Source organism: Oncorhynchus mykiss, chromosome 23, assembly GCF_013265735.2.
Source record: "Oncorhynchus mykiss isolate Arlee chromosome 23, USDA_OmykA_1.1, whole genome shotgun sequence".
Taxonomy (NCBI): domain Eukaryota; kingdom Metazoa; phylum Chordata; class Actinopteri; order Salmoniformes; family Salmonidae; genus Oncorhynchus; species Oncorhynchus mykiss.
Genome location: NC_048587.1, coordinates 38,219,662 through 38,232,900, shown reverse-complemented (window position 1 = coordinate 38,232,900; position 13,239 = coordinate 38,219,662). Strand labels below are relative to the sequence as shown.

General features: G+C 40.7%; 1 protein-coding gene across 2 annotated transcripts in view; it reads left to right on the top strand.

Moving 5' to 3' along the window:
• The window catches only part of LOC110502701 (leucine-rich repeat-containing protein 1), a 79,222-nt gene that overhangs the window by 38,506 nt on the left and 27,477 nt on the right, over positions 1–13,239 (top strand). For both annotated transcript variants that reach the window (XM_021580941.2, XM_021580940.2), the window contains exons 3-8: positions 2,211–2,289; positions 4,700–4,789; positions 9,564–9,620; positions 10,152–10,215; positions 10,741–10,815; positions 12,643–12,787. In XM_021580941.2, coding sequence (XP_021436616.1) covers positions 2,211–2,289; positions 4,700–4,789; positions 9,564–9,620; positions 10,152–10,215; positions 10,741–10,815; positions 12,643–12,787 — 510 coding nt within the window. The remainder of the gene's footprint in view (positions 1–2,210; positions 2,290–4,699; positions 4,790–9,563; positions 9,621–10,151; positions 10,216–10,740; positions 10,816–12,642; positions 12,788–13,239) is intronic.

Below are 13,239 nucleotides of genomic sequence, written 5' to 3'. Positions count from 1 at the left end.
TGTTGGCAATCAGAGGTCAGACGTTTCTTGTAGTTGGCCACCAGGTTTGCACACATCTCAGGAGGGATTTTGTCCCACTCCTCTTTGCAGATCTTCTCCAAGTCATTAAGGTTTCGAAGGTGACGTTTGGCAACTCGAACCTTCAGCTCCCTCGCAGATTTTCTATGGGATTAAGGTCTGGAGACTGGCTAGGCCACTCCAGGACCTTAATGTGCTTTTTCTTGAGCCACTCCTTTGTTGCCTTGGCCGTGTGTTTTGGGTCATTGTCATGCTGGAATACCCATCCACTACCCATTTTCAATACCCTGGCTGAAGGAAAGAGGTTTTCACCCAAGATTTGACGGTACATGGCCCCGTCCATCGTCCCTTTTGATGCGGTGAAGTTGTCCTGTCCCCTTAGCAGAAAAACACCCCCAAAGCATAATGTTTCCACCTCCATGTTTGACGGTGGGGATGGTTTCTTGGGGTCAAAGGCAGCATTCCTCCTCCTCCAAACACGGCAAATTGAGTTGATGCCAAAGAGCTCCATTTTGGTCTCATCTGACCACAACACTTTCACCCAGTTGTCCTCTGAATCATTCAGATGTTCATTGGCAAACTTCAGATGGGCATGTACATGTGCTTTCTTGAGCAGGGGGACCTTGCGGTGCTGCAGGATTTCAGTCCTTCACGGCGTAGTGTGTTACCAATTGTTTTCTTGGTGACTATGGTCCCAGCTGCCTTGAGATCATTGACAAGATCCTCCTGTGTAGTTCTGGGCTGATTCCTCACCGTTCTCATGATCATTGCAACTCCACGAGGTGAGATCTTGCATGGACCCCAGGACAGGGGAGATTGACAGTTCTTTTGTGTTTCTTCCATTTGCGAATAATCGCACCAACTGTTGTCACCTTCTCACCAAGCTGCTTGGCGATGGTCTTGTAGCCCATTCCAGCCTTGTGTAGGTCTACAATCTTGTCCCTGACATCCTTGGAGAGCTCTTTGGTCTTGGCCATGGTGGAGAGTTTGGAATCTGATTGATTGATTGCTTCTGTGGACAGGTGTCTTTTATACAGGTAACAAACTGAGATTAGGAGCACTCCCTTTAAGAGTGTGCTCCTAATCTCAGCTCGTTACCTGTATGAAAGACACCTGGGAGCCAGAAATCTTTCTGATTGAGAGGGGGTCAAATATTTATTTCCCTCCATTAAAATGCAAATCAATTTATAACATTTTTGACATGCGTTTTTCTGGATATTTTTGTTGTTATTCTGTCTCTCGCTGTTCAAATAAAGCTACCATTAAAATTAGAGACCGATAATTTCTTTGTCAGTGGGCAAACGTACTAAATCAGCAGGGGATCAAATACTTTTTTCCCTCACTGTACCTGCGTAATTTTGCACCCAACTCGATCAGGTTTTTACAATTTGACATTGTCCGTAAGCTTGAGTTCATTTGCACACAAAAAAAATCATAGTGATGGAAAGACCTGTGTGTTGTCCTTGTTAATGCAGACAGAGAACAGCTCCAACTTCTCAATCATAGCCTCAATTTTGTCCCGCACATTGAATATACTTGCGGAGAGTCCCTGTAATCCTAGATTCAGATCATTCAGGCGAGAAAAAACATCACCCAGATGCCAGTCGTGTGAGAAACTCGTCATCATGCAAATGGTCAGACAAGTGAAAATTATGGTCAGTACAAAGAACTTTAAACTCGTCTCTATTCAAAAAAGTGTCAATACTTTGCCCCTTGTTAACCAGTGCACTTTTGTATGTTGTAAAAGCATTACATGGTTGTCTGTCAGGCATTCCCTTGGCAGCAAGAGCTTCTCGGTGGATGCTGCAGTGTACCCAAGTGGCGTTGGGAGCAACTGCTTGCACGCTTGTTACCACTCCACTATTTCTCCCTGTCATGGCTTTTGCGCCAGTACAGATAACAACATGAGCAGCAGCTACGTTTGGCTACATACGGACCGTCAGTGGAATTCCTGCAAGAGAGTAACGGTTGTGATTGGATGATAATTATTTGACTATGCTACCTGTATTTGACATTGTAATGTTATTTCGCTGAACTCTAAATGGTTTCATTTTATTTTTGGCAGTGAAATGAGGCTACTCGGGCGAGAAAAAAACCTCACCCAAATGCATAGCCACGTTGGAAAATATAAATGGACTGTGTGTGTTGATCAAGATGTACCTAACATGTATTTATTTTCATCCCTCATATAGACATCATGGAAATTCCAGAGAGCATTTCTAACTGTAAAGCTCTCCAAGTAGCAGACTTTAGTGGAAACCCATTAACAAGGTAACTGATCTTTGAATTCATGTCGCCATAAATGTTTAGCAAATGGGAGTGAACAAAACAAACATACCGTAGCAACACAGTAGTGTAGCAGCACTGTAGTAAGTCATATCTAGGAACTTTGCATGACAACTAGAGAAGGAGTCGTTCAAACACAAGCAGAAAACAATCTATATTGAGAGGGAAATAACTTTAATAAAGGTATTTTCAGACAGGATTTATTTTTTGCTCGAACTGCTATCCGATGGACCCGTTTTAGTGACAATTTCGTTGATGACATTGAAGAACTACAGTATTAGATCTGCTGTATTTAACAGGTCATTTATACTAATGAATATTGTATGGGGCATTTTTTGCTCCAGTTTGCCGGTCAGCTGTCTCATGGTAAGGTCTGTATAGTTTGCATCCTAGTGGAGGCTGTCACAATGCCATATGGTTCAGTTTGGGACTGGCCATGCCCTGGGATGTGCAATTTGCCTACCTAGTAAACATAGCCTAGATCTCTCAAACTCAACTCTGGACCTCAAAGCCAGTTCCACTGCATTTTTTACATAGTTCCCCTGTAATCAGGGACTCATTTAGACCTGGGACACCAAGTGTGTGCAATGAATTACCAAGTAGAACATAAAAACCAGTAGGCTCTGGACCTCGTAGGGTAAGAGTTGAGTACCCCTGGCTTAGATGTTCTTGTTAGACAGCTTTACAGCTACTCAGTCGGGGAAGGGAATACAAACCTACAAACCTTTCACACTCCCACACTGACAGAATCATTGTGTGTCTGGGATTGTCTCTGGGTGACCATGTTAGATAGAAGGGAATTGTGTCATGAAGGCTTAAAACTATACAGTGCATTTGAAATATATCTATAATCTAATTGTTATATATAACAATTCATTCAGATTTACATAGTTATTCAGAGCCTTTACTCAGTACTTTGTTGAAGCACCTTTGGCAGTGATTACAGCCTTGACTCTTCTTGGGTATGACGCTACAAGCTTGGCACACCTGTATTCGGGGAGTTTCTCCAATTCTTTGCAGATCCTCTCAAGCTCTGTCAGGTTGGATGGGGACAGCTATTTTCAGGTTTCTCCAGAGATGTTCAATCGGGTTTAAGTCCGGGATCTGACCGGGCCACTCAAGGACACTTGTCCCGTTTGCCACTCCTGCATGGTCTTGGCTGTGTGCTTAGTGTCATTGTCCTGTTGGAAGGTGAACCTTGGCCCCAGTCTGAGGTCCTGAGTGCTCCAGAGCACTTTCATCAAGGATCTCTGTACTTTGCTCTGTTCATCTTTCCCTCCATCCTGAATAGTCTCCCAATCCTTGCCGCTGAAAAACATCCCCACAGCATGATGCTGCCACCACCATGCTTCACCGTAGGGATGCTGCCAGGTTTCCTCCAGATGTGACACTTGGCATTCAGGCCAAAGAGTTCAATCTTGGTTTCGTCAGACCAGAGAATCTTGTTTCTCATCGTCAGAGTCCTTTAGGTGCCTTTTGACAAACTACCAGCGACCTGTCATGTGCCTTTTATTGAGGAGTGGCTTCCTTCTGGCCACTCTACCATAAAGGCCTGATTGGTGGAGTGCTGCAGAGATGGTTGTTCTTCTGGAAGGTTCTCCCATCTCCATGGACGAGCTCTGTCAGAGTCACCATCAGGTTCTTGGTCACCTCCCTGACCAAGTCCCTTCTCCCCTGATTGCTCAGTTTGGCTAGGCGGCCAGCTCTAGGAAGAGTCATGGTGGTTCCAAACTTCTTCCATTTAAGAATGGAGGCCACTGTGTTCTTGGTGACCCTTCCCCAGATCTTTGCTTCGACATAATCCTGTCTCGGAGCTCTACGGACAATTCCTTCGACCTCATGGCATGGTTTTTGCTCTGACATGCTCTCTCAACTGTGGGACCTTTATATAGACAGATGTGTGCCTTTCCAAATCATGTCCAACTAATTTAATTTACCATAAGTACAAGGAGAAACATCTCAAGGATGGTCAATGGAAACAGGATGGACCTGAGCTCAATTTCAAATTTCATAGCAAAGTGTCTGAAAACGTATGTAAATTAGATATTTATAATTTCCAAAAACCTGTTTTCGCTTTGTCGTTATGGGGTATTGTGTGTAGATTGAGGATTTACATTTTTTTTAAAATCCATTTTAGAAGAAGGCTGTAACGTAACAAAAAGTGAAGGGGTGTGAATACTTTACAAATACACTGTCATCAAATGGAAAGAAATGGTTAGATTAAACTTTCCTGTCAGAGAGGAAAGTAGTAAGTCTGTATTAGCTTTATAGTATATTTTATAGTTTTCGTATTGCCTATATATACAGTTGGATCCATTGATTTTTCAGGAATCTGCCACCATTTATTTCAGCTGCAAAGATCTGATTTTGATTTGAATTCCTCTTGTTTTTGCAGATTGCCTGAGAGTTTTCCAGAGCTTCAGAATTTAACATGCCTTTCCATCAATGACATTTCGTTGCAGGCTCTTCCCGAAAACATTGGAAAGTAAGTGCTTCTTTCTGGCATTAAAATATAATTTGTTTCATAGTCCTGTCATACAGAAACGTGTTTAATGGGTTGGAATTTAGTTCTCACTTATGCGCTTTTGATGTTCACATGGTCTGAACATAAAAATGGTTGAACATAAAAGAATGAGTAAGAAATTGTGTGCTACTGTCGGTCATATTTCTTAATCACAGGTGGTTATGAAACTGCTTCCTGTTTTTAAGTTCTGAACAATGTAATGACATACTGTGACTACAAATTGTCTGTAACTGATATTTTTGGAAGTTGCTGACACTCACACCCTCCTTCAATGGACGTGGTTTGGAGCTGTGTGTGTTTCCATGACGATCTATTTTAATAAATACTGCTATGTTACTGTGTAATATCTTTTGGTAGTTTCATGATGATCCAGGGTATAATTTCATGGTGTTATTTGATTTATGGCATAATAACTTGCAAGGGTAGTTGTATCAGTAAGTTCTGCTTCTTTCCTGTCCCCCTCTATCCCCAGCGACCCTGAAATTTCCTGTGTAATTTCCTCCAGCCTGCCAAGTTTGTTTACGTTTCACTTGCAAAAGAATGCCAGCCCTCTCTCCCTTCAAATAACTGAATAATATATCATGCGGTTATCATACAGTAGACTGTATGTTGACTACAGTCTACAGACAGCAGCTACAGTCATAATCTCTCTTTAGGCTCCTACTAGGATTTATCATCATCAGATGAGGCACTAATATTATACGGCGCCTCCAACACTCACCGGCCGTATATCGTTCTGTACTCGTTGACAGGCCCCTTTTGTGTTATGCACAACGCAGCAACAGATTTTTAAGGAACACTTGAAAAAATTGAACTAGTGTAAAACTAAATAGGCCTCTGTTTTTACTTGACATGTTTCTGTAAATTAGGGATTAGGGATTACTGTATGTAGCATAACCTTACATGGTTAATGTAAATATGGTGTTTTGCAGAATGATTCAGCTGTTTTTCTCTCTGATAAGTAGGTCTAGATTATAGACCGAGTAATGTTACTTATTGTGCTCGATAAAGTCATATTAAAGCTGTGTTGATCTATGAGTTACCTTGGTGACCTAGTAAGAGCTCTGTGATAGTTGGTGAAGATGTGAGAAGACAGACCTACTCGTGCATAAATGCACAGTATTAGGCCAGATATTGATTGTTCATCCATTCACTCACTCGCTCGTCTAGCTGTGGAGGGCTGAAATGCTGTCACCCAAATGGTGTAGGCTTAATGGATTTGTAGGGGAAAAAAACTATTTTCTACACCTCTGTTAATCTCTCGTGGACAGACGCACGTAACATAAATGGTATCGTAGTGTCTGTCAACAAACTGTGGGATGCGACTAAGGATGAACTTTGTTCCGATGTGCAGTTTTTCATCACTGATCATTTGAACAAATCACAGTTTTGCATCTTTCAAAATTTCGAAGGGGATGGGACATTTGACCCATATACTTGCCTGTAACTTCAGAGAGGGGAGGGTGGAGCTACCCCTTGACTTTTTCCACGTTACAGCCTTATTCTAAAATTGATTCAACTGTTCTTTCCCCTCATCAATCTACAGACAATACCCCATAATTACAAAGCAAAAACAGCTTTCTTGAAATTTTAGCAAAAAAAAGAAGAAAAAAATGAAATTACATTTACATACAGTACCAGTCAAAAGGTTGGAGACACCTACTCATTCAAGGGTTTATTTCTATTTTTACTATATTCTACATTATAGAATAATAGTGAAGACATCAAAACTATGAAATAACACATTTTGAATCATGTAGTAACCAAAAACATGTCAGACAAATCAAAATATATTTGATATATTTGAGATTCTTCAAAGTAGCCACTCTTTGCCTTGATGACAGCTTTGTACACGCTTGGCATTCTCTCAACAAGCTTCATGAGGTAGTCACCTAGAATGCATTTAAATTAACAGGTGTGCCTTGTTAAAAGTGAATTTGTGGAATTTCTTTCCTTTAATGCATTGGAGCCAATCAGTTGTGTTGTGACAAGGTAGGCAAGGTATACAGAAGATAGACCTATTTGGTAAAATACCAAGTCCATATTATGCCAAGAACAGCTCAAATAAGCAAAGAGAAATGACAGTCCATCATTACTTTAGGACATGAAGGTCAGTCAATCCAGAAAATGTCAAGATCTTTGAAAGTTTCTTCAAGTGCAGTCGCAAAAACCATCAAGCACTCATGAGGACCGCCACATGAAAGGAAGAACCAGAGTTACATCTGCTGCAGAGGATAAGTTGATTCGAGTTAACTGCACCTCATATTGCAGCCCAAATAAATGCTTCACAGAGTTCAAGTAACAGAGGAGACTGTTTGAGTCAGGCCTTCATGGTTTAACCTGTTATGGATGATGTGAATTTTCGCAGCTTTTTGTTAAAAATCGCGCAACATTTCAAAGTCCTGCTACTCATGCCAGGAATATAGTATATGCATATGATAAGTATGTGTGGATAGAAAACACTCTGAAGTCTCTAAAACTGGTTAAATCGGGTCTGTGGCTATAACAGAACGTGTTTAGGAGTAAAAATCCCTGGTAGAACTGTTTACCAAAAACACAAAAAAAATATTTGTCCGCCATTCAATGTCTTGTTTAAGGCGACCTAAAATAAATGAGGATCCCCTGTAAATGCCTACAGCTTCCACACGATGTCGCCATTGCTGTCATTTTCTGACTTATTTATCATTGGTTACAACACGAATAAGCCCCTCCTTTCTTGAGGCGCACCACAGTATGTTGTGAAACTGAAAAAATGGACGATGATTTCCAGACTTGCTGCTATCGAATACAGATCGTGATCAATTTGATACATCATTAACGTTTATTAATACCTAAAGTTGGTTTAGAAAAGTTGTTTTGAAGTGATTTGTAAAAGTTTATAGGCGACTTTTGTAATTTTAAAAAGTGACGTTGCGTCTTGTAAATGGGCTTTTTGCAGCATCAGACTGGCCTTCAGCAAATGACATTTTGGGTATACAATGACGGATTTAATCGGGAAAAAGACCCAATTGTGATGTTTATGAGAAATATAGGAGTGCCAACAAAGAAGCTCGTCCAAGGTAATGAATGTTTTATATTTTATTTCTGCGTTTTGGGTAGCGCCGGCTACCGCAAAATCTGTTGTTTACGTATCGTGCTGGTATTTTGGGGGGGGGGGTGCATGCTATCAGATAATAGCTTCTCATGCTTTCGCCGAAAAGCATTTTACAAATCTGACTTGGTGGCTAGATTCACAACGAGTGTAGCTTTAATTCAGTACCTTGCATGTGTATTTTTATGGAAGTTTGAGATTTATCGAGTACTATACTCGAGTACTATAGGTGGCGCTCTGAAATTTCCGCTGAGCTGTCCCTGTGCAGGGACCACCTCCATATTAATTGCTGCAAATAAACCACGACTAAAGGACATCAATAAGAAAAAGAGACTTGCTTGGGCCAAGAAACACAAACAATGGACATTAGACCGGTGGAAATCTATCCTTTGGTCTGATGAGGCCAAATGTGAGATTTTTTGTTCCAACTTCCTTGTCTTTGTGAGACGGAGAGTAGGTGAATGGATGATCTCCGCGTTTGTGGTTGCCACCGTGAAGCAAGGAGGAGGAGGTGTGGGGGGCTTTGCTTGTGACACTGTCAGTGATTTATTTAGAATTCAAGGCATAGTTAACCAGCATGGCTACCACAGCATTCTGCAGTGATATGCCATCCCATCTGGTTTGAGCTTAGTGGGCCTATCATTTGTTTTTCAACAGGACAATGACCCAACACCTCCAGGCTGTGTAAGGGTTATTTGACCAAGAAGGAGAGTGATGGAGTGCTGCATCAGATGACATGGCTTCCACAATCACCCGACCTCAACCCAATTGAGATGGTTTGGGATGAGTTGGACTGCAGAGTCAAGGAAAAGCAGCCAACAAGTGTCCAGCATATGTGGGAACTCCAAGACTGTTGGAAAGCCTTCCAGGTGATGCTGGTTGAGAGAATACCAAGAGTGTGCAAAACTGTCATTAAGGCAAATGCTGGCTACTTTGAAGAATCTGAAATATGTAAAAATATATTTTGATTTTTTCAACACTTTTTTGGTTACTACATGATTCCATATGTGTTATTTCATAGTTTTGATATCTTCACTATTATTATACAATTTAGAAAATAGTAAAAACATTAATAAAAAACCTTGAATGAGTAGGTGTGTCCAAACTTTTGACTGGTACTGTGTACATGTTTACTTTTTGCCATTTGATTCGCAATAACCCATGATTGATTTTAGGCTTTCATTTTCCAGTCCACAATATTTTTAGATTTCTCTGCTCCTCGTTTAACTAATGCAGTTAGGCCTATATTTCACCACTGATGTCCAAGCCATATCTTCTGAGACTGGAAGCAAATATTTGCCTAGTTAAATACAGGTTAAATAAAGGTTAAATAAAATAAAAAATATATACCTTGGCAAGAAATGTCTAGATTGTGCATAATAATTTATTCTCAGCAGAGCTTCATAGCTCCTCTGCTGCGATTACTAATTACAACTATTTTCCTTTCTTTTGGGAACAAAGACATTACCTCCAAGCCATTTTGTGCTCCTAAAAGCCTCAATTCTTGGAATTCATCGACTTTGTCCTAGATGGCTTCAATCAGTAATCCTCATGAAAAGGATTACTGTATTTTCTGTTGTTCGTGATCATTTGGGGACAATAACAAACACCAAATGGCCCTCCCTCTTTTGCCTCTCTCCACAGCCTCTCCAACTTGGTATCACTGGAGCTCAGAGAGAATCTGCTGACATATTTACCAGAGTAAGTACTTACCCTGGATAGATACTGTATGTTTCAGGGCAAAAAATTCATTGGAGGCAGAAGACAAATAGGCCTGCTTTATTAGTCCATGCGAGATGGAAATTCTTATTTCACTCTGCTCCTAACCCCCCAGACATCAGTGTTCCACAAAGTGTAAGAAGTAACGTCTGTGTGGCTACATTACAAGCATGTAACAAATTTGGTAGACCACAGATGAAGCCTTATGTGTTTACCATGACGTGTGTGTGTAGACTTTAGAGGTGATATAGAATGCAGTGTACCCTCTAAAGAGTTGTTGGTCTATATTCAGCCAATGCGCGACTATTGTGTTGGCACAACAACAGTCTCCCTATGTGGCCAATACATTTTCACTCGCACATGGTTCAAATTAAACAGCAGTGAAACAGACTGAAAATGAGAAGCAGATACAATATAAATCCGTCACTGTATGATGATGATTATTAAAAAAAATTCAAAGTCTATATGTCATCTTTAAAAAAAACTTTATAACCCCTCTTGTGCATTCCACAGGTCACTATCGCTACTTCACAGACTTGAAGAACTTGACCTAGGGAACAATGAACTTTACAATTTGGTGAGTTTCTGACTTTGCGAATCTCAGTAAAATGTTGATTTCTTGGAATAGCATTCACACAGAAGAAAACAATTTGCATAGCTACGCATGTGTAGAATGGGCAGCCCTCAAATCTCACTCAACACTTTTCTTGTTATGTGAAACATAATTGGGTGTACTGATAGAAATTCCTCCCTCTTATCATGCTGAAGGGGTAGTGTGACAGGGACGTTGAGTTTTTAAGTTATAGTCTGTTACAACATAATGTCAGGTTTGATGTTTATAAAAAGGTAACTCTGAGACGGAGGCACACTCCCTGAGAGAGTGACTGAAACCAGACAAGGCTAGGGAATGACAGTTTACACAGGGTTGAAATTATTCCACAGTCTTGTTTACATTTGCCTCAGTCGTGTATAATTGTCTCTATTTCTCTCTTTCTCTCACACTTTTTTTCTCGGTCTCTGTCTCTCTCGCTCCCTTTTCTCTGTGTCTTTCTCTCTCTCTGTCTGTCTCTTTCTTTTGCTTCCAATCCTTCCTCCCACACAGCCAGAAACAATAGGATGTCTTGTCAGCTTAAAGGACTTGTGGCTGGATGGAAACCAGTTGGCTGAAATACCTGCAGTAAGATTTTTCTGAGATATTTAGACTAATAATTGTCATTTTTTAAGTGCCTTGATATTATGGGTCTCCCGAGTGGCGCAGCGGTCTAAGGCACTGCATCTCAGTGCAAGCGGCGTCACTACAGTCCCTGGTTCGAATCCAGGCTTTATCACATCTGGCTGTGATTGGGAGTCCCATAGGGGTGCAGCACAATTGGCCCAGCGTCATCCGGGTGTGGCTGGGGTAGGCCGTTCTTAGGGCTGCAATCCCATTAACGGGATCGATATGACAACAGCCAGTGAAAGTGCAGGGCTCCAAATTAAAACAACATAAATCTCATAATTAAAATTCCTCAAACATGTATCTTATACCGTTTTAAAGATAATCTTGTTGTTAATCCCACCACAGTGTCCGATTTCAAATAGGCTTTACAGCGAAAGCACCACAAACGATTATGTTAGGTCACCACCAAGCCAAAGATAGGAGTCACAAAAAGCACAAATAGAGAGAAAATTAATCACTAACCTTTGATCTTCATCAGATGACACTCATAGGACTTCATGTTACACAATATATGTATGTTTTGTTTGATAAAGTTCATATTTATTTCAAAAAATCTGAGTTTACATTGGCGCGTTACGTTCAGTAGTTCCAAAAACTTCCAGTGATTTTGCATAGCCACATCAATTTGACAGAAATACTCATCATAAAGTTGATGAAAATACAAGTGTTAGACATGGAATTATAGATATACCTCTCCTTAATGCAACCGCTGTGTCAGATTTCAAAAAAGCTTTACGGAAAAAGCAAACCATGCAATAATCTGAGAACGGCGCTCAGGAAAAAAAATACAATTATCCGCCATGTTGGAGTCAGAAATCAGAAATAACATTATAAATATTCCCTTACCTTTGATGATCTTCATCAGAATGCACTCCCAGGAATCCTAGATCCACAATACATTTTGTTTGTTGTTCGATAATGTCCATTATTTATGTCCAAGTAGCTACTTTTGTTAGGGCGTTTTGTACACAAATCCAAATGCTCGTGCAGGTCCAGCCGAACGTCGGACGAAAAGTTCAAAAAGTTATATTACAGGTCGTAGGACCATTTCAAACTAAGTATAGAATCAATCTTTAGGATGTTTTTATCATAAATCTTCAATAATGTTCCAACCAGAGAATTCCATTGTCTGTAGAAAAGCCATGGAACGCAGTTCACTCTCATGTGAAATGCGCATGACCAGGACCTGGCTCTCTGCCAGACCACTGACTCAAAGAGCTCTCATCCGGCCCCACATCACAGTAGAAGCCTCATTCAAGTTTCTAAAGATGGTTGACATCTAGTGGAAGCCATAGGAAGTGCAACTTGAACCATATCCCACTGTGTATTCGATAGGGCTGAGTTCAAAATCTACAAACCTCAGATTTTTTTTTTCTCCTGCCATATGAGTTCTGTTATACTCACAGTTTTAGAAACTTCAGAGTGTTTTTGATCCAAATGTACTAATAATATGCATATATTAGCATCTGGGACTGAGGAGCAGGCCGTTTACTCTGGGCACCTCTGGGCACCTTTCATCCAAGCTACTCAATACTGCCCCTGCAGCCATAAGAAGTTAACTGACTTGTCTAGTTAAATAAAGGTAAAATAAATATAAAATCACAGTTGAACTTGTATGATATGGTTTGATTCCCCAAAAAGTGAAAGGCTAACACCTATTTTTTTTAGGCTAAATTAATATTGCGACTTCTGTTGATATAATGCAATCACGAGATGCACCATTATCGTTAGTCACTAACACAGACTGTGAAATGTATTTACAATTGAAGTGTGTTCAACCCATAGGAGATGGGCAGCATGAAAAGCCTCCTGTGTCTAGATGTATCAGAGAACAAGCTGGAGCACCTTCCAGAGGAGATGGGTGGCCTGGTCTCCCTTACTGACCTGCTGGTGTCCCAGAACCTCATCAATGCTCTGCCAGAGGGCATAGGTCAGCACGCTGCTGCACTGTACACGACAATAGTGTGTGTGTTTGTGATTTTACTATCCTTGTGGGGATCAGAAGTCAGAAATTCGGACAAGTGGGGACATTTCTCTGGTCCCCACAAGGAAAAAGGCTTGGGGTTAAGGGGTTGGGGTTGAAGTTCGGGTTAGGTCAAGGTTGGGGAAAATATCATTTTGAATGGGAATCAATTGTTTTGGTCCCCACAAGGATAGTAAAATAAACGTGTGAGTGATGTGTGCGTGCATTTGTGTGCACTCATGCGTTTGTATGCATGCGTGTTTGTGTACATGTTTGTTATTGGTCACTTGTTTCACCATGTCATGCATTGGACCATGATGAAACTGATTAGGTCAAAGATGGGATCAACATCAATGTAAACTGAGCATAAACCGGAAGTTAATCTGAACAGATGAAACAATGTTTTGTACTTTTACCAA